Source organism: Puma concolor, chromosome C2 (genome assembly GCF_028749965.1).
Source record: "Puma concolor isolate L17-30 chromosome C2, mPumCon1.1.hap2, whole genome shotgun sequence".
Taxonomy (NCBI): Eukaryota; Metazoa; Chordata; class Mammalia; order Carnivora; family Felidae; genus Puma; species Puma concolor.
In genome coordinates this window covers 71,927,025-71,954,012 of record NC_141675.1, presented here as the reverse complement: position 1 = coordinate 71,954,012, position 26,988 = coordinate 71,927,025, and the positions used below count along the sequence as shown (strand labels likewise).

General features: G+C 36.9%; 2 protein-coding genes across 5 annotated transcripts in view; one reads left to right on the top strand and one right to left on the bottom strand.

Moving 5' to 3' along the window:
• Positions 1–22,122, top strand: part of GNB4 (G protein subunit beta 4) — a 60,865-nt gene extending 38,743 nt beyond the window's left edge. For both annotated transcript variants that reach the window (XM_025912913.2, XM_086674776.1), the window contains exons 5-10: positions 1,000–1,063; positions 3,553–3,715; positions 4,662–4,728; positions 4,873–5,074; positions 14,001–14,217; positions 17,692–22,122. In XM_025912913.2, the coding sequence (XP_025768698.1) occupies positions 1,000–1,063; positions 3,553–3,715; positions 4,662–4,728; positions 4,873–5,074; positions 14,001–14,217; positions 17,692–17,798 (820 nt within the window). In that variant the 3' untranslated portion in view covers positions 17,799–22,122. The remainder of the gene's footprint in view (positions 1–999; positions 1,064–3,552; positions 3,716–4,661; positions 4,729–4,872; positions 5,075–14,000; positions 14,218–17,691) is intronic.
• A 381-nt stretch (positions 22,123–22,503) lies between these two features.
• Positions 22,504–26,988, bottom strand: part of MFN1 (mitofusin 1) — a 36,670-nt gene continuing 32,185 nt past the window's right edge. For all 3 annotated transcript variants that reach the window (XM_086674769.1, XM_025913197.2, XM_086674770.1), the window contains 2 exons: positions 26,424–26,558; positions 22,504–24,636 (listed from right to left, as the gene is read on the bottom strand). In XM_086674769.1, the coding sequence (XP_086530895.1) occupies positions 24,555–24,636; positions 26,424–26,558 (217 nt within the window). In that variant the 3' untranslated portion in view covers positions 22,504–24,554. The remainder of the gene's footprint in view (positions 24,637–26,423; positions 26,559–26,988) is intronic.

The following is a 26,988-nucleotide window of genomic DNA, read 5'->3' as shown; positions in this document are numbered from 1 at the left end:
CATAAAATCCTGCTAATGTTATATACCTGTGGGGAAGGAGGGATCTGGGTGGGTTGGTGACAGGGATAGGAAGGTGACTTTTTGTCACTGGATTTTTTTTTTTTTTTTGTATCTTTTAAATTTTATACCATAGTGAAAAATTTCCAAAGGAAAACAAGAAGTTCAATAACTAACAGTTACTTAGAGTTCTTATTTAGCCAGCAAACAAAGCCTTCTGCAGTTGAAGCCCAGTCTGCTTTTCTCACCTGTTATACCCATTTCTCACACATTCTCTGCAACTGGAAAATTCACAGTTCTTGAAACACTGTATTTTTCTACCTTTTGTCATTGAACATAGCCTCCTTACAGAATATAGACTTTTCTCTGCCTTTAGCTCTCAGAATTCCATTTTTCATCGTGCATTTTTAGCAAGACTACTTGATTAACTCAACCAGCAGTTATTTGGCCCTCTTCTGTTTTTCTGTGGCGTTGATTATATACCACCCCTCTGACAATTTTCACTTAATTTATTGTGAACATGTGTAAGTATCTTCTTCTCTGCTAGATGCTAGAGACCTCAAGGGCAGGTGGCATATCCTGCACCACACCTGTAATTCTGTGTTGCATTCACAGGCTCTCAGTTGAGATTTTTATATGAAGTGAAATATGGTTGTTAGGCTTATATCTACTCTGTTGTCTTTAAAGTCTGTAAATAATCAGTAAGCTAATATCTTCAGAATCTTGAATAGGAACTAGAATGTTGCAATAAAAAAGTTGAATCATTAAAAAAAAAGTTTAATCGTAACCAGAGACATTTTTAAAATGTTTAAATTTTACTCAATTGTATTTATTGAAAACTTTGGCATGCAGAATAAATTTGACAGGATATTTTCTGGTATCAAGTTTTTAACTAGAAAAATTGTTATTTTTCTTTTCTGAAGTGTTCTACATTAATGCAGTGCATGACTAAACTATTTTTTTCTTCTAAGTGTCAAATTATTTTTGTGTTTGTTCCCATAGGTTACTCGTCAGTGCTTCTCAAGATGGAAAATTAATTATTTGGGATAGCTATACAACAAATAAGGTAGGATTTCTTAAGAGAGTGATTAAATAACTTTTTATTTGGCTTGGTGTCCAACAGTTTTTTCCTTTATTTGTTACTTCAGACTTTAATTTCCTTCAAAGATAAATTTATTTTCTCTATTTTAATCTAGTTCCTCTCTTTGGGCTTAGTGTTTGTTTTTAATATTAAGCCCTTTTATGTTCCCAAGGACAACTGCAGGAATATTGTTCAGTGTGTTTTACTTGAGTCTCATATTTTGTATTTGAATATTAGAAAAGAATGTGCATCAGTTTTAAATATGTGATTATTTTATTTTATTTCTTAAGTTTTATTTATTTCAGTAATTTCTACACCCAGTGTGGGGCTCGAATTCATGACCTCGAGATCAAAAGTTGGATGCTCTTAAAAAATAAATAAGTAGGGGCGCCTGGGTGGCTCAGTCAGTTGGGCGTCCTACTTCGGCTCAGGTCACGATCTCGCGGTCCACGAGTTCGAGCCCCGCGTCGGGCTCTGGGCTGATGGCTCGGAGCCTGGAGCCTGTTTCCGATTCTGTGTCTCCCTCTCTCTCTGCCCCTCCCCCGTTCATGCTGTGTCTCTCTCTGTCTCAAAAATAAATAAACGTTAAAAAAAATAAAAAAAAAAAGTAAATAATAATTATATGCTCTTCTGACTTAGCCAGACAGGTGCCCCTGTAAATGATTTTTTTTTTTTTTAATTCCCATTTCCTAATGTGGCAATGACCCTGAGATTTTTGTTTCTAGTTGTGGGTGTGCCAGAATGCTACTGTGAACCCTTTCTTTGGTACTCTAGGCATTGATTTTTGTTTCTGGAGTGCTCAGAAGATGCAGTAGATTAGAGGTGGATTACATCTTCTAGATTACAGCTTCTTCCCATCTTTTGGCAGACCTCAGGGGGTCTTGCTGTTTTGTCCATTGGAAGGAATCCTTGATGAAAAAGTGTGGAGTGGTAGGGGAAAAGCTTCAGGAAAACTTACATCAAATACCTGTTAGAGTCTATATATACTTATATCACTATTTTTACTAAAGTTTTAAAAGTACAGTTTTGTGAAACAAACAGCTTCAGTCTGGTTGAGATTTTAAAGCTGGCAAGACAGATTTGTAACAGTTTTTCTATATTAACCCATCCAGCATGTCTTTCAACTGTATTTTCCTAGAACAAAAATAGAGTTTTAAAGATATTTTAGATTTAAATAAGAACATAATAGTAATAATACAATGTGTTGATTCTCTGGACTATTTAGCCTTGCTATTCCCATATACACTAAATTTTGCCACCTACTTGGAAATAATTGGTATTGGGTAACAAGGCACCAGAATAGTGTGGGCAGATCAGTGCAAACTATTACCATTTTTTGAATTTGAGCACAGAGTATATATCCTATTATTAGAAGGACATACTGCCATCTTTTCATGGAAGAACCATTTTAATTGCTTCTGAGACTTGTGTCGTTCAGTGCTATAATGGAGGAAATTCTTCTTTTGAGTGTTATTGCCAAAACAAAGAATTTTATTCTTTAACATTTTGCATTTAAAATTTTGAATGGGGGGGCGCCTGGGTGGCGCAGTCGGTTAAGCATCCGACTTCAGCCAGGTCACGATCTCGCGGTCCGTGAGTTCGAGCCCCGCGTCAGGCTCTGGGCTGATGGCTCAGAGCCTGGAGCCTGTTTCCGATTCTGTGTCTCCATCTCTCTCTGCCCCTTCCCCGTTCATGCTCTGTCTCTCTCTGTCCCAAAAATAAATAAATAAACGTTGAAAAAAAAAAAATTAAAAAAAAATTTTTTTGAATGGGTAGATTGATATTGAAACATCCTGTGTCCTTGCTTCTTTTAAAATAATAATTTTTTAATGTTTATTAATTAATTGAGAGAGAGACAGAGAGAGAGAGTGTGTGTGCATGCGATTAGGGGAGGGTCAGAGAGAGAGAATCCTAAGCAGGCTCCGTGCTGTCAGTGCAGACCCCACCACAGGGCTCTAGCTCATGAACCGTGCGATCATGACCTGAGCCGAAATCAAGAGTTGGACCCTTAGTGACTGAGCCACCCAGGTACCCCAAGAGAATTTCTGATGAGAACACTTAAATCTGAATGAATTGAGGTTAATACAGAAAAAAATAGGTATTTTAGTATGTATTAGTATTTTTCATTGTTCACTTAAACCATTGCATTTTTAATTCAGTTTATTTTTATTTATTTATTTATTTTAGAGCAGGCGTTGAGTGGGGGAGGTACAAAGGGAGAGTGAGAGAGAATCTCAGGCTCCATGCTCAGCATGGAACCAGATGTAGGGCTTGATTCCATGATGCTGAGGTCATGGCCTGAGCCGAAATCAAGAGCCAGATGCTTAACCATGCTAAGCCACCCAGGTGCCCCTCGGCTTATTTTTAGATGCATTTAATTTTTAGTAATATTTGCTTCATTGTAAATAGGTTTGAAAAGTGGACTGTTTTTGTAATCTTGGTAACAGTTTTTGTGTGTTATATTTGTTGTACAGATGCACGCTATTCCTCTGAGGTCCTCCTGGGTGATGACCTGTGCCTATGCACCCTCTGGTAATTATGTTGCATGTGGAGGACTGGACAACATCTGCTCTATATATAACTTAAAAACCAGAGAGGGAAACGTGAGAGTGAGCCGAGAGTTACCAGGTCACACAGGTGAGCTTCACTAAGTAGTGTCCTTTCCTTCCAAGTAGGAGGACTCCTAAAGAATGAACCAAACCGATCAAGGGGAATGAGTGACAGATTGTGCTTGGCTGCTGAAGGTTGAGTGTCAGTCAAGTGAGAGTAGAAATTACTATGAATCAGGAACACACATACTTTATACTTAATACAAGTGATGACCATAACTTTAATAAAAACATAAAAAGAAAGCAAAATAATTTTGTTTTCTCTACAACCATCTAACAATGATGGGATTTTGGCATCTGTACTTAGTTATGTAACTGGAAGTATGTATTAGATACACCGTGTAAAACAAAAATGTGATAATGCATTGCCTTATTTGCCAATATGTACACCCTAGTGTGTATACAGTAGTGTATAGCATTTGCTTAGTGGTGTTAATAAGGAATTTATTTCCACTTACCAGGTTTCTGCCTCTCTGAATCCTTGACCGTGTTTTTTTACAAAAATGTCTAATGTCATTTTTCTGCCATTTCCATATTTGAAATACTTGAGCATTCACAAGACCCACTCTCCCCCCCCCTCCCCCCCCCCCCATGAAGCCTTCCCTGAGGTGGGTCTAATTTCTCACAGTATTGTTGAAGGATTCCCCTATGTACTCAGCCCAGTCTGTCATAGATGATAGATATTTGTGTCAAGGAATCTCTCAGGTAATTCTAGTAGACAGAAGGGACTCTTGCCTTAATTATAATTCTCAGTGTCCAATAAGATGCCATTGACATAGTAAATATCAGAGCTTTTGATACAATTTAGTTGCAGACAGTATAGAACTTGAAGTAACTAAAAGTAGAACTACAGATTATACTAACACTTGTTGCCCGTGTATTGATTTAAAAAAATCTATAGTATTACTATTTCACATGGTAATTGAGTTCATGAACCACAGCCAACCTAAAACGTGTTGCTTTCATGCTTGTAGGCTACTTGTCCTGCTGTCGATTTTTAGATGACAGCCAAATTGTCACAAGTTCAGGAGATACAACTTGGTAAGTGTGGCCCACAAGAATACTGATTTGGGGGTTGAGGGTGGTAGTAGGAACTACTTATAAGAATTATAAGTCTTACATAAGTCTTATATCTTATAAGAACAAGATATAATTGTCATTATTATAATTTATTTTTGATTATAGTGCTTTGTGGGACATCGAAACTGCCCAGCAGACTACCACATTCACTGGGCATTCTGGAGATGTGATGAGTCTTTCTCTGAGTCCTGACATGAGGACTTTTGTTTCTGGTGCTTGTGATGCCTCTTCAAAATTATGGGATATTCGAGATGGAATGTGTAGACAGTCTTTCACTGGACATGTGTCAGATATTAATGCTGTCAGTGTAAGTAAATAGAATTTCTAAGGAAAATTTATTGTGCATTTAAACTGTTGAAGTCTACAACATGATTTTAACAACAGAAACTCCAAACGGGTAATCACAAGTAGTTTAAGCTCAAATAAGTACCCAGTGCATATGAGAATGAACTAGTCATGTATAGTTACAATTATTCTATGTATGTCAGATGCCAAACTGTATAGATGTGACTAGGATTTCCAAAAGTACTATGATTGCAATTTATAAAAAATTTTTCTTTCTTTTTTAAGAGTGAGAGAGCAAGCCAGGGAGGGGCAGAGGAGAGGGAAACAGAATCTGAAGCAGGTTCTGCACTATCAGTGCAAAACCTGATGTGGGGCTCGAACTCAAACCGTTGAGATCGTGACCTGAGCTGAAGTTGGATGCTTAAGTGACTGAGCAAAGCAGGTGCCCCTCAGGAGTAGAATTTAGTGATTCATTAGTTACATACAATACCCAGGGTGCATCATAACAAGCACCCTCCTTAATTCCCATCACCCATTTAGCTCATCCCTCAACCCACCTACCTTCCAGCTACCTCAGTTTGTTCTCTATAGTTAAGAGTCTCTTATGGTTTGCTTCCCTCTCTTTTTTTATTTCATTTTTCCTTTTCTTCCCCTCTGTTCATCTATTTTGTCTGTTTTTTTAAATGTTTATTTATTTTTGAGAGAGACAGAGTGTGAGCAGGGAAGGGCAGAAAGAAGGGGAAACACAGAATCTGAAGCAGGCTCCAGGCTCTGAGCTGTCAGCACAGAGCCCAATGCAGGGCTTGAACTCGTGAACCACAGGATCATGACCTGAGCTGAAGTCAGATGCTTAACTGACTGAGCCACCCAGGTGCCTCCATCTATTTTGTTTCTTAAATTTGACATATGAGTGAAATCCTCTGGTATTTGTCTTTCTCTGACTTATTTTGCTTAGCATAATACACTCTAGTTCCACTATGTCATTGCAAATGGTAAGATTTCATTATTTATTTTTTTAATATTTATATATTTATTTAGAGCACATGTGCACAACTGGGGAAGGGGCAGAGAGAAAGAGAGAGGGAGGGAGGGAGAAAGAGCAAGAGCACAAACTGGGGCTGTATTTCCATGAACCATGAGATCATGACCTGAGCTGCAATAAAGAAATCGAGGGTCGGACGCTTAACTGACCCAGCTACCCTGGCATCCCAAGATTTCATTCTTTTTGATGGCTGAGTAATAACAACACTCCCATTTCCCCCCGCAGCCTTTGTGCAGCTGTTGTAATTTTACTTTTATATATTTTAAACTCCACAGTACATTGCTTTTGCTTTGAGGAGCTGATACTCTTTAAGGGACATTTAAAAAATAAAGTCTTTGTTTACTTACCTAGCTACCATTTTCTGTTTTCAGTCTTGTTTATAGATTCAGATTTTCATCTATTTTCCTTCTTCTTGAAGGGCTTCCTTTAACATTTCTTATAGTGTAAATCTGCTAAAGTCCTTTGGCTTCTGTATGTCTAAAATATTTTTGGGGTGCCTGGCTGGCTCAGTCAGAAGAGCGTGTGACCTGTGAACCCAGGTTTGTGAGTTCGAGTCCCGTGTTGGGTGTGCAGATTAACTTAAAATTGTTAAAAGTTTTTTTTTTATTTTGCCATCATTTTTTAAAGGTTTTTTCACTTTTTTTTTCTTTTGATACCATAAAGATGTTATTCCATTGTTTTCCATGTTGGTACTGATATGAAATGTGCTTTCATGCTTATATTTGGTCTCTACACAGTGTGTCCTTTGTTTTTCTCTGGCTGCTTTTAATATTTTCTCTTTCGGTTAAGCAACTTTACTATGATGTATCTTGTGTAATTTTCTTCACATTTCTTGTGTCTGGATCTGTGGGTTACAATTTTCATCAAAATCGGAAAATTTTCAGCCATTATCATTCAAATATATTTTTCGTCTCCTCTCCTTTGGGGGCTCCAAATACATATATATTAAGACAGTTGAAGTGTTCCCACAGTTCGCTTATGCTGTGTTACTTTTATTTTTCAGCCTTCTTTTTTGCTGTTTTTCACTCTGGATAGTTTCTGTTGCTAGGTCTTCCAGGTCGCTACTCTTCTGCAGTGTCTAATCTGCCATTAAGCCCATATGGTGTACGTTTTAATCAGACATTGCTTGCATCCTTGTCTGTCAACCTATCATCCATGACATTTTTGGGTTTGTGTCAGCTGAATGATTTTTCTAATTGTGGGTCATAGCTTCTTTTTTGTATGTCTGATTTTCTTTTTTTTAATTTAATTTTTTTTTTTAATGTTTACTTACTTTTGAGAGTGAGAGAGACAGAGAGTGAGTAGGGGGAGGGCCAGAGAGAGAGAAGGAGACATAGAATCTGAAGCAAGCTCCAGGCTCTGAGCTGTCGGCACAGAGCCCAATGTGGGGCTTGAACTTATGAGACCATGACCTGATCTGAAGTTGGACACTTAACTGACTGAGCCACCCAGGTGCCCCTCCCCTCTTTTTAAATTTCTTTTTAATGTTTATTTTTGAGAGAGACAGAGCATAAGTAGGGGAGGGCATGTCTGATTTTCATTAGATGCCAGCCAGACATTGTAAATTTTACCTTATTGGGTGCTGGATATTTTTTTATGTATATAAATATTGCTTTGTTTTAGGGTATAGTTATTTGGAAATAGTGTGATCCTTTCAGGCCTTACATTTCAGTTTTGTTAGGTGGGACCAGAGCAGCATTTTGTGTATGCTTAAGTTTGCCCCACCAGTGAGGGAAAACCTCTCTCTTCCCAGTGAATTATGAGGTTTTCCCTCTTGCTACAGTTGGACAAGCATCATTCCTGGCCCTGTGTGGGCATCAGTTTCCTGTTATCTTTATGGGTGTCTCCCCTGCTTGAATAGTTTCCTCAAACACCTGTGATCAGTTTTCAGCTGAGTACTTGAGAGGCCCCTCATCATCTCCTGACTTTTCTGTCTACGAAGCATTGTCCTGTCTGGTGCTCTGGCCTGTGTACTCTAGCTGCCTTGGACTCCCTGGATTCCTAGCTCTGTCTCCTCAACTCTGGGACATCAGCAGGCTTCATTTGGGTTCCCCTTCCTGGCACCATGACCTGTAAACTTTCTCCAGGCAGGAAGGGGGGTCAGTTATGGAGTTTACCTCATTTGTGTCTTGTCTCTCAGGGACCACTCTTTGTTGACTCCAGTGTCACTGGAGTTGACAACAGTGATATCCAGTGTCTTTAGAACCATGTTTCATATATGTTGTCCATTTCAATTGTTTTTTTTCAGCATAGGGGTAAATGTGATCAGCATTACTCCATTTTGGCTGAAAGCAGAAGTATAGCCAAAAAATAATTTTTTAAGCATAAAGTGAGCTGAAGAAAGAAACCAATTTTGAGGGGCTTGCCAAGTACTTGAAAGTAATTTTAAAAGACCAACATAGACCCATCCTCTTTAATTTAAAATATCAAAACATAAGGACCAAAAAATCCTAGAAATATTCAAAATGAAAAAGTAGATTACCTAGATACAAAAAAAAAAAAAAAAATCAGGCTAGCCTCACACTTTTCCCTAATAGACAGTGCCTAAAGGCTTCTGAACAATATCCACTGAGTGTTGAGGGAGAAATATTGTGACCCAAGAATTTTAAGTATCAGAGGTCATATTTAATGTAGGGAGAAAAATTCCAGTAAATATGACATAGGATAAGAGATTAAGACCAAATATGAATAACTCAGGGCAATACATGTGTATGGTTGCCACTATTAAAAGATACAGAGTAAGTCAAACTCTGTGTTTACAAGAGCTACATCTAAAACAAAATGGCCCAGGATGGCTAACAGTAAAAATGAAAAAGTGGGCACACCTTAAACTAAAAGAAATGTTAGTAATAGTACTATATTTCTATTAAACAAAATAAAATTGAAACAAAAGTTAAAGAAGTTTTATGTTAATAAGAGATGGTCTGTAGGGAAGCCATAACACTGAAATGCCCGTAAAGCCAAAACCATTAGAAATGAAGGGAGAAATGAACCCAAAACACCATTGTGTAAGAGAGTTTCGTATACAACTTTGAGGTATTGATATCCTAGGTAGTCAAGAAAAAAACCCTAAGGATTAAATAATACTGTTTAATAATGTTGACTGAATACACTTACTTCACTCTGCACCATACGGATAACCATTCACATAGTAGGCCACAAAAGAAAGAATAAATCTGAGGTTGAATAGCTCAGGACTTCGGAAAAAGGAAAAAGAACAGTTCACACCAGGAGGGTGAGAGGAAGGAGCTGGTAAAGAGAAAAGCAGAAATACAGATTGAAGTGAGAGCCTTTACCTGAACCAACAGGCTCTCCATTATCTACCCTCTGCCCCTTACCTGCAGTCCATCCAGCCCTGGAGCAGCTGCACCTGTCACATCTGCAAAGTTCTGAAAGACATTCTTTCCCTTCAGTTTAGTGTAGACTTACTCTGTGGCAGAACCTCACTGGAAGGACAAAGAGCTATTTGTATGTAGTCTCTACTTACCCCACTTAGTCTGACCGTGTTGCTCACTCAATACACACTGTTGTGTTTATTTATTACAGTGCACTACTTCAGGACCCAGTGGAATTTTATACACAGCATATTACTTTTCTAAAAATCTGGGAAACAACTGTCCCAAGGTGTTTATATCAGCCTGTTAGGTAGGGCTTGTGGGCCTATGATCACCCATTACCCATGCTGCCTACCTCTTCCTGCGATCTGCCCAGTCCTCACTCTGCCTCAGTCACGCTGTCCTCCTTGGCCCCCACCCCCACATTTCCCCCATGGGGGCTGTCACCTTCACTGCTTCCCCCCTCCCTCAGTCTTCCCAGCAGAAGCCCATTGTTCACCTCCTCCGGGGCAAGGGGAGGTGTATTTACTAAGTACTTCTCAGTAAAACCTTCCCTGGACACTCTAAGCTTTTGCCCATGCTCCCTTTCCCTTTTCCTGCTTTATTTTTTTTCTCCTTAGTACTTATCTAACATGCTTGTTTTTTTACTTTTTGTGTTTATAGTATGCTTCACAAGAATATAAGCTCCACGGAGACAGATTTTTGTCCGTTTTGTTGACTTCTGTATATCACCTGACTAGCACTCAGAACAGTAGGTGCTCAATGAATATTTGAATGAACATTTAGAAAATTTCAAAAATAGAAAACTATTAGAAAATTTTAAAATTCAATAATCTAAGACTTTGCTCCCTAAATCTCTAGTAAACTTAAGAGGAAAAAGATAAAAATTGCAGATATACAAAATGAAGATACTATAGTAAAGGTTATATTACTCACAGATAAAAGATTTTGTTTTATTTAAAGAAATTTTTAAAGACTTTGAAAATCTTAAAATATATACTGTATAACTTATGGTCATTCTAGTTTTCCAAAAACTGTCTCAATAAGTAAAAACTTGCATAGCTTGATAATTTTAACAAAAAAATAGCTTTAAAAAAACTTACAGACCCATGTATGTTTTAGGCAAATAATTCATACTTCATTTGAAGGAACAGAAAATTTGAGCACTATTAAAGCTGTTCCTAAACACAGAAAAAGGGTCAGAGTTTTCCAGTTTATTGTGTCAAACTAGCATAACCCTTACACCAAAACACAAGACTGGGTACCCCTTAAAACTAGATAAAACCATCTTAGGAGAAATTATAGCAAATCAAATCCAAAAATGTGTCAAAGTAAGAAGAAAAATGTTAAGTAAAAATTATAAGAATGATTTAATGGGGCGCCTGGGTGGCTCAGTCGGTTAAGCGTCCGACTTCGACTTCGGCTCAGGTCCTGATCTCACAGTCTGTGAGTTCGAGCCCTGTGTCGGGCTCTGTGCTGACCTCTCAGCATGGAGTCTGCTTCAGATTCTGTGTCTCCCTCTCTCTCTGCCCCTCCCCTCCCCTGCTCATGCTCTGTCTCTCTGTGTCTCAAAAATAAATTAAAAAAACATTAAAAAAAATTTTTTTTAAAAAGAATGATTTATTATGGAAATTTTTGTTAATATATTTCCTAATATCAGTTTGTCAGTATTCTGGATACTGAAAACTGGCTGATAAAAAGCAAACACCCATTATTTGTTTTTGTTTTTTTTTTAAGTTTATTTATTTATTTTGAAAGAGAAAGTGGGGGAGAGGCAGGCAGAGAGAGAGGGAGAGAGAGAATCCCAGGCAGGTCTGCACTGTTAGAGCAGAGCCCAGTCAGTGCAGGGCTTGATTTCAGGAACCTTGAGACCATGACCTGAGCCAAGGCCAAAGTCTGATGTTTAACCGACTGAGCCACCCAAGGTGCCGTCAAACACCCATTCTTAAAAAACAAAGAATTCAGTACTAGAAAGCTCTTCTCTGCCATTTAAAAACAAACACCCCCCACCACAAAACCCACCTTAAATGAACTGCCAACATCACACACACTTTTGAGTGTATATTAAATCTGCCAGATGCATTTAAATCTATATATTTCCTGTCATTCTAAAGGCTGTCTTACCTAAGGGCTAATTTCCTGTAGTTCTGAGAGCAGTTAAAACTAGTTCATTGTATTGGTAGAGTGAGCATATATCATCCAAACTGGGAAATGTGAAATTTTCAGTGTGAAAAAGTGCAGTTGTTAATTTTGCCAGGGAGAAGGGCATAAACAGAGACTATCCTGTGCAAAATGGGATGGCTGGTCATCCTGTCTCTTGAACATAAATGTTGGCATGCTGTGGCCCCCAAACACGGAGCCAAAAGGGTCGTCTTGATTGGGTGTTCTCCACTAGGCGTCCTTTAGTGCAGGCCCTATAGCTTCGGTTTTGGTCTGTGGTAGAGAACAGGGTTGAATCCATACATGCTGATAAATGTATGCAAATGGCATTGCTGAACTTCCAGCAAAGGAACAACACAGAGGATCTTGCTAGCTGGTAGAATGGAAGGAAGTGGTCAAAACCATTAGCCTCTAGCAGTAAGGGTTTGGTGAAGTGTTTCACATTACTGTGAAAATACAAGTACTTGATTTCTGAGAACCTGTTAACCTGTTAGCACTCCCTTCCTCTACCATCATCTGGGAGTGTGGGGGTTTTTACATTCCATATTCGTGGGGCACCTGACTGGCTTATTTGGAGCATGTGACACTTGATCTTGGGGTTGTGAGTTTGAGCCCCATGTTGGGTATAGAAATTACTTAAAATCTTAAAAATAATAATAATAAGGGCCACCTGAGTGGCTCAGTCAGTTAAGCATCAGACTCTTGATTTCAGCTTAGATTGTGATCTCATGGTTTATAAAATAGAGCCCTGTGTTGGGGTCCTCACTGACAGCACAGAGCCTGCTTGTGGTTCCTTCTCTCTCTCTGCCCCTCCACTGCTCACTCACTCACTCAAAAATAAACATTTAAAAAGTAAATAAAATTCCCTATTACTGAATGAGAAGACTGCATATTGTAAACCAATCATTTATTCCTCAAACTAATTTTTAGGCTTAATACAAATTTCAGTTTAAACCCAAGTGGATTTTTTTTGAGATGAGTCAGAGGAATATGAAGAAAAGAAATTTGATCAAGTATCTGTGAAATTCAGGCGGGGGGAGAAAAAAGGAGAAAATAAAATGATTTGAATCATAGTAATATGAGTATTTTGCCATACCAGATAGAAACATTTATTAAGTTATGATTTAAAAAAAACCATGTGGTATAAGTACCAGAAAGACAGAACTAATGTTTTCGTGTATATAAGAGTTTAGTGAATTAAAGGTGTAACAACAAAATCAGTAAAATTATTTAGTCAATAGTTGGACAATTGTTTGACTATTAAGAAAATTAAGTTAGATCCTTATACTGAATGCTGTATATCAAATTCCAGATGGATAAAAATTAAGATGTGAAAAATTATTTTTAAAAATTAGAAAAAAAATAATTGAATATCCGGTAATAATCCTGAGAAAGGACTTTATTCATAAAAATAATGGAAATCTCAAAAGGAAAGATGAACTTGACTACATAAAAATGAATATTGCTAAAAAAACATTGCTTTATATATTTTTTTTTTTTAATTTTTTTTTTCAACGTTTATTTATTTTTGGGACAGAGAGAGACAGAGCATGAACGGGGGAGGGGCAGAGAGAGAGGGAGACAGAGAATCGGAAACAGGCTCCAGGCTCTGAGCCATCAGCCCAGAGCCTGACGCGGGGCTCGAACTCACGGATCGCGAGATCGTGACCTGGCTGAAGTCAGACGCTTAACCGACTGCGCCACCCAGGCGCCCCATATATTTTAAAAAAACTATAAGAAAACTGTAAAATGTTTGCAAAAAACAAAATTTATATTCATCTAATTCCTTCAAGTACTAACAGCATAGTTAAAATAAGCAAAGATCATGAAAAGTCAGTTCATGAAAGTAATACAGATGACCAACAGGTATATGAAAAAAGCCTTTGTAAAAAAACAAAAAAAACCAACAAAAACAAAAACGTTGAGTAGTGCCGGTTTCTGAGAGAAAGGGATTTACAAACTAATAATGCATAGCTTTCTAACTAGCTTAACTTTATGCCTAGCCTAGCTGGGATGATTTATGTTCTTTGCTGTAAAATGTTTCCTATTTATTTCTCCTAATGGGATTTTGGAATGTTTAAGAGTACACATACATAAATTCTACAAATAGTAATGTTCGATTTAAATCTTTTAATAAGCCATATGGAGGAGGAACAGAGCCAGCATTTACTGAATACTTGCTATGTGCTAAACCATGTACCTTGCATGTTAGTTCATTCAATCCTAACCAACACTCTGAAACCAAGGCCCAAAGTGTTTAAGAATTTTCAGGGCCCAATAGCTTTTCACCTGGTAAGAAGCCAAGTTGGAATTCAAATCTAGGTCTGTTTTACCCAGAGTCTGTCATCCCACCATAACACGTGGTTTTTGTGTACTTTTACAGAATAAATGTTTGTTCCTTTTCTTTCTAGTTTTTCCCAAATGGATATGCCTTTGCCACCGGCTCTGATGATGCCACTTGCCGGCTTTTTGACCTCCGTGCAGACCAAGAATTACTGCTGTATTCTCATGACAATATTATCTGTGGAATCACCTCTGTAGCTTTCTCAAAAAGTGGGCGCCTCCTGTTAGCTGGTTATGATGACTTCAATTGTAACGTATGGGACACGCTAAAAGGAGATCGTGCGGGTTAGTAAAGAAGTCCACAGTAGGTTTTGATTTTGTTAGGAAACGAGGTTCTTATCAGTTGTCGAGGCCTGGACTCTCCTTAGAGCTGTGGGGAATGATGACCTGGCAGTTCTCATTCATGGTCCTTGTCCTGTGAGTGCGTTTCCAGCCCATAAACCATATTTACATTCCTGTTTTCTGAAGAGTAACATCTAGTTCTATAGTAGCTTCTTGTTTGGTGAGTTTTGCTCTAAAGAGAAATAGTGAATATAATTCAGCGTGGTGTTTTCCAAATTACAGTTTCTTCTAACCTAACAGGAAACTAACTGCTCTGAATCATCTTCCTTCTGAGCAGATCCTGTCTGGGACACAACCTAGATCTGCACTCTCTTCCCTTAGCCCCATGCTCTGAGTTCTCCCCTGCAGCTTCCAGAATATTAGTGAAAGTATCAAGTCCTCCTAGGGACTGTCATTAATAACAACTTACACAGAGTGGTATTATGTATATTTTTAGAATCAAAATTATGCTATGGAACCAAGTAAGTACATGGTTTGTTCCCAAAACAGCAGCCCTCTGGCCCTCAACCCACATTTTCTGTTCCCAAAGGTAGCTCCTAAGTATTCATTTCCATATCTTTAAATAACATGCCTGTATCGCTTTTATTTGATGTGTGTGTGCACACACACATGTGCACCCTCCAGTGTGGATTATTTAGTATCCACATGGGGGAGCAGTGGGAGGAGTGATGTTAAGGCTGAACTCTCAACAGCGAATAGCTATAAGGCTATTTTCTTAAAATATTTATTTGTTGAGAGAGCAGGGGAGGGGCAGAGAGAGAATCCCAGACAGCCTCCACACTGTTGGTTGTGGAGCCCGACGCAGGGCCTGATCTACTGAACCATGAGATCATGACCTGAGCCGAAACCAAGAGTCTGACACTTAACTGACTGAGCCACCCCGGCGCCCCAAATGCTTAGAAGTTTGTTTTGTTTTAAAGCTAAAGTCTTTTTTTCTTTTAATTTTTTTTTAATGTTTATTTATTTTTAAGAGAGAGAGAGAGACAGCGTGAGCAGGTGGAGGGCAGAGAGAGAGGGAGACCCAGAATCCGAAGCAGGCTCCAGGCTCTGGGCTGTCAGCACAGAGCCCAATGTGGGGCTCGAACTCACAAATGGTGAGATCATGACCTGAGCTGAAGTCGGACGCCTGAGTGAGCCACCCAGGTGGCCCTAAATGCTTAGAAGTTTAAAAACAACAATTCCATTGGGTCATGATTTTTTTTTTTTTTTTTTTTTTTAAACTTCATGGCATGCTCTGTTGAGGGTTCAGCTTTAACATCGCTCCTCCTACCACAGCCACATCCTTCCCATCGTTCAGTGTTTACCTGATTAGGACTTTTTAAACAGTACGTATTGCAGAGCAATATACACTTGGTGTATATTAGGTTACGTTAATTTTTTGGCTTATATTCTTAGCTTTGATATACTTATTAATCATCAAACTTTTTGCTGGTTTTTAAAAAAAAATTTTTTTTAATGTTTATTTACTTTTGAGAGAAAGAGGTGTGAGCAGGGGAGGGGCAGAGAGAGGGAGACACCAAATCCAAAGCAGGCTCCAGGCTCTGAGCTGGCATCACAGAGCCTGATGCAGGGCTCGAACTCCCAGACCACGAGATCATGTCCTGAGCTGAAGTTAGACGCTCAACCGACTGAGCCACCCAGCCGCCCCAACTTTTTGCTGGTTTTAATAGATCTTGGAGTAGATCCATTTTCTTCTCGTTAAGAGATCATCTCTCTCTTTTTCTATCAAATAAGTCTCTAGGTTTATGCCCTGGTACAAGATGATCAGTCATCTGACTCAGAGTAGAGACCTGCGATGTCCGATTCCTGAACACTTTCTCATGTAGTCTTAGTTTATTTCCCCATCTTTGCCCCTTTCTGTTTCCAGAGATGGCTGGTTCCACTAGCATGTAACCCTTGTAGAGGTTCCGCGGTGTGAATTGATTTCTCGGCATACCACAGCATTTGCTTTGAACTCAGCATTTTGTTTGGGGTCCACTAACACAGTACTACCATGTAGCGTATAGTTTTGTTACCACTGCCGGCTCGGTCCTGTCCTTGTGGGCTTGTATTCTTACCTTTAAACTCCTATACAGTTGTTGAGACTTCCGAGGGAGTAGGGGCAATGTTAACATTCCCGTGAATAACTTTCTACATAACAACCTTTCCTAAGAGATGGCAGAAAAGTTCACAGTTTCACAGTCTGCCTGTAGAAATTTGGAGATACTCTTGTCCAAAGCCAATTACTTTTTCAAGAGGTATTCGGTGTTTTGCCTGGGTTGAATCAGTTAGTATCCATAACAAAATTTAAAATCTGTTTCTTTTCCATGTTTTAGCCTATATTTGAGTTTGAGTGTTGCTTTGCTTACAGGTGCTTGGTTTCAAGTGGGCTCAACTGTATACTTTCACAGTAAAATTGAATGGTGACTTGTGAATTGCTAATTCATTTTTCTTTCCAACGTGACTTGGACTATTTAGTCACTGTTCGTTTTTTGTAATTTTAACCTGTAATTGTAAATTTGCCCATTGCTAAACATTGCCATACTGGAAGTACTACAGAGAATATTAGGAGTTAAGAAAGGATGAACTTCTGTTCCTGAAGTTGGGTGAAAATGATAATGCTTCATTGTATAGAGATCCTGCAGACTCACAGTAAAGAAAAAATCTTGAATTTGATATATTCCAATTTTTCTTCTACATCTTCACATTTCTCATTTTCCTCCCAATTATTTGGGAATAGCCCACGTGGTGATGTGAATAGCAGATAAATTTAACTGTATTTATTCAAATGAATTTAACTTTAATAGACAAAACTAAAACTAGATGTGTTGGTTTCACAAAGTTATAACCAAATATTGCAGTGTTTGCTGTTTAACAATGAAAATATATAAACTGTGTTGGTATTTTTGGAAGTGGTAATGTCAGGCAATTTCATTCTTACATTTCCCACCCCCCCCCCTTTTTTTTTTTTTTTTTGAGGGGCGGGGGAGAGACTCTAAAGCAGTCTCCATGCCCAGCACAGATATCAAGGGTTTAACTGACTGAGCCACCCCGGCATCCTGTGTTCTTACATTCTTTCTGTTCTTGTGAAAGGCTACTTCACTGAACTTCCTTTGGAATTTTGTTTTTGTGGAAAATAGCGTAGAGCAATGGCAGCATCTGGAGTATCATGAACTTACTAGAAATGTAAAATATCTGTTTTAGATATAAGCATAATTATAAGATCACTTTACAGAAGTGATAAAAGCATGAGCCAACGTACATGTCAAAAATTCACATAAGGGAAAGAATTGTATTTTGTACACATATAGCTTACCCCTGGGACCAAGTCTCCCCATTTAGGTTTTAAATACCCTCTCTTAGATCTTTATGCACATAGTTGTTTAATTCTGAAACTTGTCTGTTGCTAATTTTTTTACTGAACTTTTTGTTTTTCAGGTGTTCTTGCTGGTCACGATAACCGGGTCAGCTGTTTAGGTGTAACAGATGATGGCATGGCTGTGGCAACAGGCTCTTGGGACAGTTTTCTTAGAATCTGGAATTAATAGCATGTGCAGGTTTTTCTGTTCTCCGTTGCTATCTGGAGAAATCAGTGCTACAGCCTATAGCTGTGAGAAGAAAATTCTACCTTATATTTGCAGGTGAAGATTTTTCTATTGAGATAATTATATACAAAAAGAAGCTTTCAGTAAACTATAAAAAAGTGGAAAAAAAAAAAAAAAGGCAAGGGTGCTTGCTGAGATCAAAAGGACCAGTGCATTAATTTGAGTTGAGCTAATTTAACTTTGATGAATTTTTGCTTGTACTCAGATTCTTTATTTTCTTTGTGTAGGACAGAATGTACACATTATAGCAGTCTATCATGTTTGTGTGTTTGCATTTTTTTAAGAACTACATTTTTAACTTTCTATACATAAGAATATCACATTTTTGAGTTATGTAATGGAGGAAGTAGGCACAGTGATAGATGGAAGTGATTCCAGATGTATGTGTGCTGTATTTGAAGAAAGTCTTCTTGAAGTCTGACCTTCCTTTTTGATGTAAAAGACATTTGGTTGCCTAATGTTTAAGTATACTAGCAGGCTTAGGTACTTCTGAGGGGAGACCCTTTTGAGTATCAGTAGTTTCTGGTGCATCCTTGGCCATCCTGTGAATTTAAAGAAGTGCTTGTTTTCAGTCCTTGGAGGGGGAGATAATCTGAAGGCCAGGGAATCAAGATTTCATTCTGAAACTTTAGACATACATAAGAAACTCCTATATTAATAGCAGTAATTGCATAAAAATTATTGACATTTTAAAAATGTGATTATGACCAAGACACTTTCAGTAGACCTCTAAATAGTTGGGCTTACTTTCCTATGGATTTGATATTCTAGAACTGAGTTTGTAGGTACACTCATTATTTCAGATTGATGAACGATTGGACTGTCCTTTAATCTGAAGTTTTCCCCAGTGTACTCCATTGACCTACATGTAGATAGGAAATAATGTGATGACATTATATTGTCGAAAGAAGTGTAAAATCTAATCAGTCACTAGACTTGATTAGTTCTAATTGTGTAGTGTAACAAAGTGGCTTTATGAATTTATGTTCAGATAATACAAAATCTGAATTGATATAAATTTTCTGTGACTTAAATTTGAAAGAAATATTAAAGCTTTTTGCTCTTCTGTAGTACTTCTTCTTTTGGCACAAAATACTGGTTTCTAAGTGATTTTTGCCTCAAAGAATGCTTAGATCCAAGTGACTCCACTTGAAAGCCAAAAGAAAAATTCTAAGAGCAGCTCTTTAAGGAATCAGAGGAAAATAGTAAGCAGTTCCTCTGTTCGTAAATGGTATAATGTGTCTGTTACTAGAAGGCCTGCCCGCCCCTCCCTCACGTCAAATTTAAACAAAGATACTTTTCCCCTTGGATTTTCTTCTATAAAGGAAGCTAAATGACAATAGAAGATTGTTAGTCTTGCTTGATGGTGAAGTCATGGGTTATTCTGATAAATAGAAGTGCATTGTTTTGTGATTTAGTGAACTGCATCTGTTACTGTTGAGACAGGTCTCAACTTTTCATCACCTGTAACCCTAACCTAAATACTCCCAAACTGTATTTGTGAATTTTCATTTTTATATTGTGAATGTGCTAGTAAGTGAATCAGCTATAATGTATCAGTTTTAAGAACAGCTGATAATAATAAAAAGGAAAATGGATACAGGAAGATTATGATACAGGACCAAAAAAATACATTGTAGATGGCAGGCATGAATGTATATTTATAAACACATAAGATTTCTATGAACCTTTTGCAGTTAATGTTTGTGAACTGTCATTTCATAAAGAGCAGTTCTTTGAGGTAAGGCAAGAGTATTTTAAAGGAATGTACTCATTTCCCCAAAAGGTGAGGGTCTGCCATGTAGTTCAGCAATTCATTCCAAAATCCTATTCAAGAAAGCATTTCTGCCATGTGCAAAGTAACATACATATACATATATATATATATATATATATATGAGAACTATCTCCTCTACTTTGAAATTTAATAACAAGATACTTTCGTCAGAGGCACAGCCTACTTCCATGGTCTTAAACATGTTGATAGAATGATTTAAAAAATCTTGGGTAGATTAGTTTAAAAGCAGCTCCCATAATTAAATATGTACTAGGCAACTAAAAACCAACCACTGTTGTGGTTTCTACATGATGACCAAATGGTGACTTCATTACCACATTAACTTTCTAGTTAAACCTTTGCTCTCCAGTAATATAGGTTCCAGTTGCTAAACATATTTGTTTACTGAAGCTCAAGTTCAGCTGGTGGTCTATTTAAGTGCTGTGCGTAAGACTTCCTATAACTAGTTAAGAACATAGTATATAGAGGCACTGTATAAATTTTAGTTCAAGACTAAAATTATGTCCAAATACAGTTTTAAAGAATTCGATCAAGAATGTTGCATTTATTTGGTGCCTATTAATTTTCTTTTACCTTATAAGAAGCATTTAAACATAATATGCCTCAGCATTTTTATTTGTAGACTCCTCATTAATCACCTCGTAAAGAGTGTTTTTTTCAGATCTGGCAAGAATTTTTTTTTTTTTTTTTTTTTTATAATCTTAGGTTCCATGCTCAGCACAGAGCCTGACACAGAGCTTGATCCCATGACCCTGGGATCATGACCTGAGCCTAAATCAAGAGGCAGATGCTTAACACACTGAGCCATCCAGGTGCCCCATTACAAGAATATTTTAAGAGCACATTCTTTTCTAAAAAAAAAAAAAAAAAAAAAAGTTAGCATGATTGCCATGTGGTTCAGCAAATCATCCCAAAAGCTGATAGTAAGGGCCTCTCTACTTTGATGGACAGGCCTCATTTTTGGCAGCTGTATTAGAGGTTTAGACTGAATGTCCAAGGTCCCTCCCTAGCTCAGATTTTTATAGTTGTAATCCCATGGTTACATGCACCATATTGAGTTTTATCTTCAGAGGCAAAAATCTGGGTTTAATATTTTAATCTTAAGAGTCTAATAGACAATTCTTATTTTAATTTAGTAATTTAGACGCAGCTGAACCCATACTGCGATGATAGTAAACTAGTCTCCTAGACACAATGGATGTAGGTGCTTCTGAATGTGTTGAGCCATTTTAAAGTTAACCTATTAAGAGAAATGGATCTTGACTTCTCCAGGTGACAATGAAACTTTTATTTCTAAAATATACTGTGCCAATATTATAACTTTGTCCGACACTATTGAGGTCTTAGATTTAATAAAATTTTAACCTTTTTAAAAGTGAAAACATTCAGGGAAATTTATGCTGATTACTGTTGAATGTTTCACATATTGAATAGTTACGGCTTATCTGTTGACATTTAAACTTACGGAAACTGATTAAACAATCTTCTAAACTGGCCTATCTTAACAATATTCTTTTTAGAATCTTTAGGGTGTAAGTATAAGGCTTAAAAATTTTTGCTTTTAAATTAAGTACTATGTTCAGCTTTAAATTTCCCCTTTGCCATTGTGGAAAGCAAAATTTTAAACTGTCTTATCTCCTGTGAGAATTTAAAACATGCACAAGGATAGACCGTCTTTCTTGTGAGAAATTTAAAGTAAAAGGTGAACTGTTTCATATTTACTAGTGTTTCTCCCGTTGTTCATTTTGAATTGTCTTAAATTCAGTGGTATATTTAAAAATATTGGTTACAATAGGTACTCATTAAGATGGTTTGTAGTTGAATGTCTAAGCTAGCAGTGTATTTTTTAAAAGTTAGTCACAGATTGATGGTACACCTTGTATTTAGCCAATTTGCATGTTGATAAAATTTCCTGAGTCTTTTTTCCTTAAATCCAATTACTGATCCTATAAAATAGTTATAATGCAGCATCATGAAAAAACTGGTTATGTGTTTCAACTGGTTTTAAGTGTTCCCAACAAAATCTTACATCATGTAGTATTTATTTTTTACTTAATGGAATTTCAGTGATACTTGGTGGATATTTCAAGCCTTTTTGTCTTTTACACAATGGTGCTCTATTCTATTGTTTTCAAAGAAGCATTTGAACACTTGGATTTGTGTATTCTTATCCAAAGGCATCCACAAATAAGTGGGTTTTTAAAGCTGATTATTTTTTCCCACTTACAATGCATTCTACAAACTCGTAGCGAATTGACTCTGAATGTCAGTAGTATGACTTGGGGAAAGGTGAACGTAGATTAAAGCTCTTATAAAAGCTTTAAACCAAACTATGGACTTGTACCATGATTTAATAGTATTCTTGGATCTTTTCTTGCACAGTGATTCATTCCTTTATTTGTACAGTAGCTCTGTGAAATATTGCTGTGAATTGATATTGTAATCAATAAAGTGCTTTTAACCAGACTGCATACAGCATGTTTTAATTTTAAAAATCACACTAAAACTTAAGTCTCAGAAGTAAACTCCAAGCCCAGTCATTTCATGCTCAGCCTTTTTTCCTTTATCTAAACATTGGCAATTATGAAATGAAAAATAGGCTGCTGGAAGCAAGGAATAAATGTACTTCACTTTACTGCTTTATGAATGCCAGCTTACTTATTAACCAGTTGATTGCTTATAGGATGTAGATAAAAGTATTCACTGTTGTCATTTCATCTCCACACCGTTGGAGGGAGTTGAGTACTTGGCTAGGCACATGAGCCATGACCCAAGATACCTATAGCCCTACTGCAAAACTTAAGATTAAAACTCACTAATGCCAGTAAAAATGTTACATTTATCAACTATCAGGCAAACAAGTTTTATTTTCACCTTGCATACTTATAAAAATGTAGTTCTATAAAAAGTTTGTTATACAAAGTTTATAAATAATCTCGCAAACGTACATAGTAATCAAGTATGTGCAATAACTTTGAACTACAGCTGTGAAATACATAATTTCTGTATAATTCACGGGCTTAGTCATAGATGCACTTATCTCCAGGCATAAAGGTTGAGTTTCATTATTTTAGTGTTCTGTTTCCAACATTCATGCATTTTCAAACTTGATCAGGTGGAAATGCATTCAAAGTAGTGATGGAAAACTTACTATAAATTGACTATACCAGAACCACTATTCCAGTATTACCCCAACTTTAGTGTGCATCAGGATCACATGGAGGGCTTGTTAAAACAGATGGCTGGTTTCCAAACCTAGTCCTGGATTTAACAGGTCTGGGGTGAGACCCTGCAATATGTATTTCTTAGTTCACAAGTGATACACAGATAATCCAGAGGTCAAACTTTGACAGGCACTGTACCATACTAATGAGGTGATACCAAACTACACTGTGTCAAAAGTTCAAGTACTTTTCATATAAAGATTAAGGTCTTGAACTTGTAACCTAAATTAGCAGTACCCAGAATCTTAGACATTAGTTTTTCATGTGGAATTTGTTACCTAATCCCATTTGTTGGCAGCCTGTACTATTTTTGGTTATAAAGCAACAAGCTATAAACTAGTATTTGGATTTGAATAGTGCATCCTAGTATCTGCTCTGCATAAAAACATTTTTGAAAGGCTTCTGTGGCCTAAAGAATATTATTTTCTCCTTAAGATATCCTGAAAAATAGTGCTGCACCTGTTATGAAAAGACTGAGTAGCATCCAGAAGCCTTAAAGGCACAAGAAAGGAAATAGTATTAAGAATAAAAGAGCCTAACAGGTTATCCCTCTACGGAAAAGGAGAAAGTATCCCTTGCCAAATGCAGCCATTATGCATCTAACAAGCATCTAGATGCTGCTGCTTTGGTGATCCTCAAGGCTACGTTTTGTGTAGCAAAGCCCTAGAATGTCATTTTTTCACGTTTCCATATAAGTTTAAATTAGTTTTTACACAGAAACAGACAATACTTGAACTCACGAACATTTCATTAAGTTAGAAAGTACAGTAATATTAACAGTGCCCTGGCAAATTCATACAATTAAATAAAAGTAAAGCCACCCGGGGGGACAATCCAGCAGTATCCTCCGCAAGTACCTTCTGAAGAACAATGGCATTGGTACAGGAATACAACCACCCAAAAGTCAGAGCTCCTGTATCTTTGGCTATTTTTATCACTTCAAACTTTGCTCCTAAAACTGAGATAGAAAGGTTTCCTCGCTGTAATCATAGTTGAAACTGAAAATGTTTCTTTAGAAACAGATCAGGCAACTATTCAGACCCAGAAATTTTTATACTTTTATAAGAGACTATAATAACAAACGTTTATACTATTTTACATCCATTTTAATGGGAAAAAAGAGTAAAAACAGTGTATTTATCAGTGGTTTACATACCTGCCAGGATGGCAAAAGTGATTGTGACTTGCATAAACAATACACTCAAGAACATTCCACTCTCCTTGATAGAGCAATGCAGTTTATAAAAGAAAAAAATGACCAGTCCCATTAAAGTAGGCATCAAAAATTAGTTTTGAGAAAAGACGAAATGAGCATTCTCTAACTCCTGGATGCCAGGAAGCAGAGTTTTTTCAGAATCAAAAACAAAGAGAGCCCTAATTAAGAACAAGGCCCCACCCCTCAGGGGTCACATAGTTGGTTCTGTTGCTTTTAACTAATTCATTTTAAACACAATTTAGCCTTTACTTTACCCAAAATTAAAATTAAAAAGACCTCATATAATACTCTTCAGAAATGCAAACACCCTGAGATAGATCATTATCAGAATCTACACAAGGATTTGCTACTTAGGTACAGTTAGTATAATTCATATTTAAAGTCATTTCATAAAAAAACTGTCCCAATCTTCCAAGTTCCATTTTCTCCTATGATGATCACCAAAGCAATCTCTACTGTTAAGATTCTTCTTCATTGCTTGAATGTAGAAACTGCTTAGTAAAATTCTCCAGCTCATTTTCAAGTTGAACGGCTTTATTTCTAATTTAAAAAAATGAATAAAAATACCAATCTAATTATCATAAAGGCCAGTGAGAAAGAAATGCATTCCATCCAATCTTCAAAACAAAACAAAAAATCACTAGTCAGGTGCTACTACATGTATCTGAACTCCTATTAAAATATTATCAACCTTTTTAGAGTACGTATGTGTGCTACTATGGCTTTGCTGTAAACGCAGAATCCAATGTCCAGAACTTAAAAAGGTATACTGAAATAAAAACCAAAAACCTGACTAAGAAAGAATGAAAAGCATTAAGAGACCATGGAGTCCTATTACCTTACATGGGAGTTATATCCTAAGTCACAGAATCATAATTGTCCCTGAATTCCCTTTAAGTTAAACAATGTATTGAACAACGGGTTTTATGTATACATAAAGTAGGCATCAGATGTCAAAGGACTGTGTATACCAAAAATCTTTTTAAATACTAGAATCATACTTGATGCAGCCAAATACCCTAATGAGATGAAAACAGGAACTAAAACTGATAGAAGAACACAGATTTGCCTCCCATTCTCATACCATGCCAGGGCACACACACACACATACTTGGGTGAGCTTTTCTCTCTTGGTCTTGTTGCTGGGGGCATATAGTCAAGTTCATATAAGTTAATGGACACATGAACTACACTGTATGCTTCTTCAGGCAACTTTTAATTAGGTAACTTAAATTCTATCTGAATTGCGGAGCCTAATTAGTAACAGTGGGGATTCTAAATATTATGGGATTTATTTAGAAAAAGGATTAGCACATAAAAATTATTCATGCTTAAGTCCTACAAAAATCAAAAAGCTACAGCAAGTGCCAATAGTATCATTTGTTTTACAAGATGAAACACTACTAAAAAAAAAAAAACCTAAATAAAAACAACTACTGGATATAGTTTTACTAAAGGCTGTATTTGGGATGATCTAACTTAAAAGAGCTGCAATGGCATAAATGAAATTTACTTGGGAGTGTGTGTGTGTGTGTGTGTGTGTGTGTGTGTGTATGAAAAGAGGCTGGGGTCTAAGTGATAGGCCATCATCTTTTGCAGAGATTATGAAACCAAGGTGCAATAACAATGTAACTGCTGATCAGATTAAGACACCATGGATAGACATGACCACAGGTGTTTATGTCCCAAAATTCAGCTCACAAGGACAGCCTCTATGATTTGGAGACATTGCAGGCTGCTCTTATATGGGCATTTTATGTAACACAAGCCCTGATAAGTAGCAGCAGGAATTAAATGATGCTTAATGATACTCATAGGTGAGCCAGCTAATTGGTAAAAGCTGAATGTCAGGACTACCAACAAGGAGCCACCTCATGGTGACACTTCTGGTCAGGTCCCCAAAAGCAAACTTTAGTTAGACCCCACAGAATCCATGATAAATCATATTAAACCAGAATTCCACATATTAGGATATCTTGTTTACTCTTGTTGCTTCAAATTTTAAGCACATCCACATCCCCCAATGAGAATGGAAGTTATGGGTCTTGGATATACAGGACTAAAAACTCACACTTTTTAATTTTAGAACATCTGTTATGAACGGGGATTAATATAGCTCAACATAAAGTTCTATCTAAAGACCTAAAAAATTCCTTCTAATTCAGATTTGTTTTTTCTTGTTGAAATTAGCTTTCATTGAAAATGCAAAACATATGGAATTAAATATGGATGGAATATAATAAGCCAATGCAGAAAGTTTTAATATAATTATATTTAGGTAATGAGACCAATAAACATTCATATTATCAAGAAAAATGTTCAAATACCTTAAGAACTTTGAATTGCTTTGTATTTTCTCCAGTTGATCTATTTCTTTGGATAATCTAGCAATTTCTTCTTCCAGATGTCTTTGTGTAATATCAACTTGTTGGCACAGGCGAGCAAAAGTGGTTGCCATTTCCCTTAAAAGAAAAAATGTTTTCAGCAGTCATGAATGTCTTTGAAAATGAATGAAGCTTTAATTTAAAGCTTATATAAAAAGATCACAAGTTTAAAATATACGTAAAGTGTAAGGTATCAAAGAACACTGTTAGGAATGGTATAAGGGAGGATATGGCACTAAGGCTTAATACCACTGTAGGCTTAATTTCATCTGGCCTCAAGACAAATGCTCACTAGGCAGTATGAACCTCTACTATATGGTTGTGAATATGAATAAGCTATAAAAAGGCAAAAGATGGGTATATTTCCTCAGAAACACAATAAGACTTACGAGTCCTTTGCCTACAGAAATAAATTACTGAGAACAGGCAAGAAAACTTCATGAGCTTTTGTGACTTGCACAAAAAACACTATTTTTTTAATGTCTATTTTATTTTTGAGACAGATTGC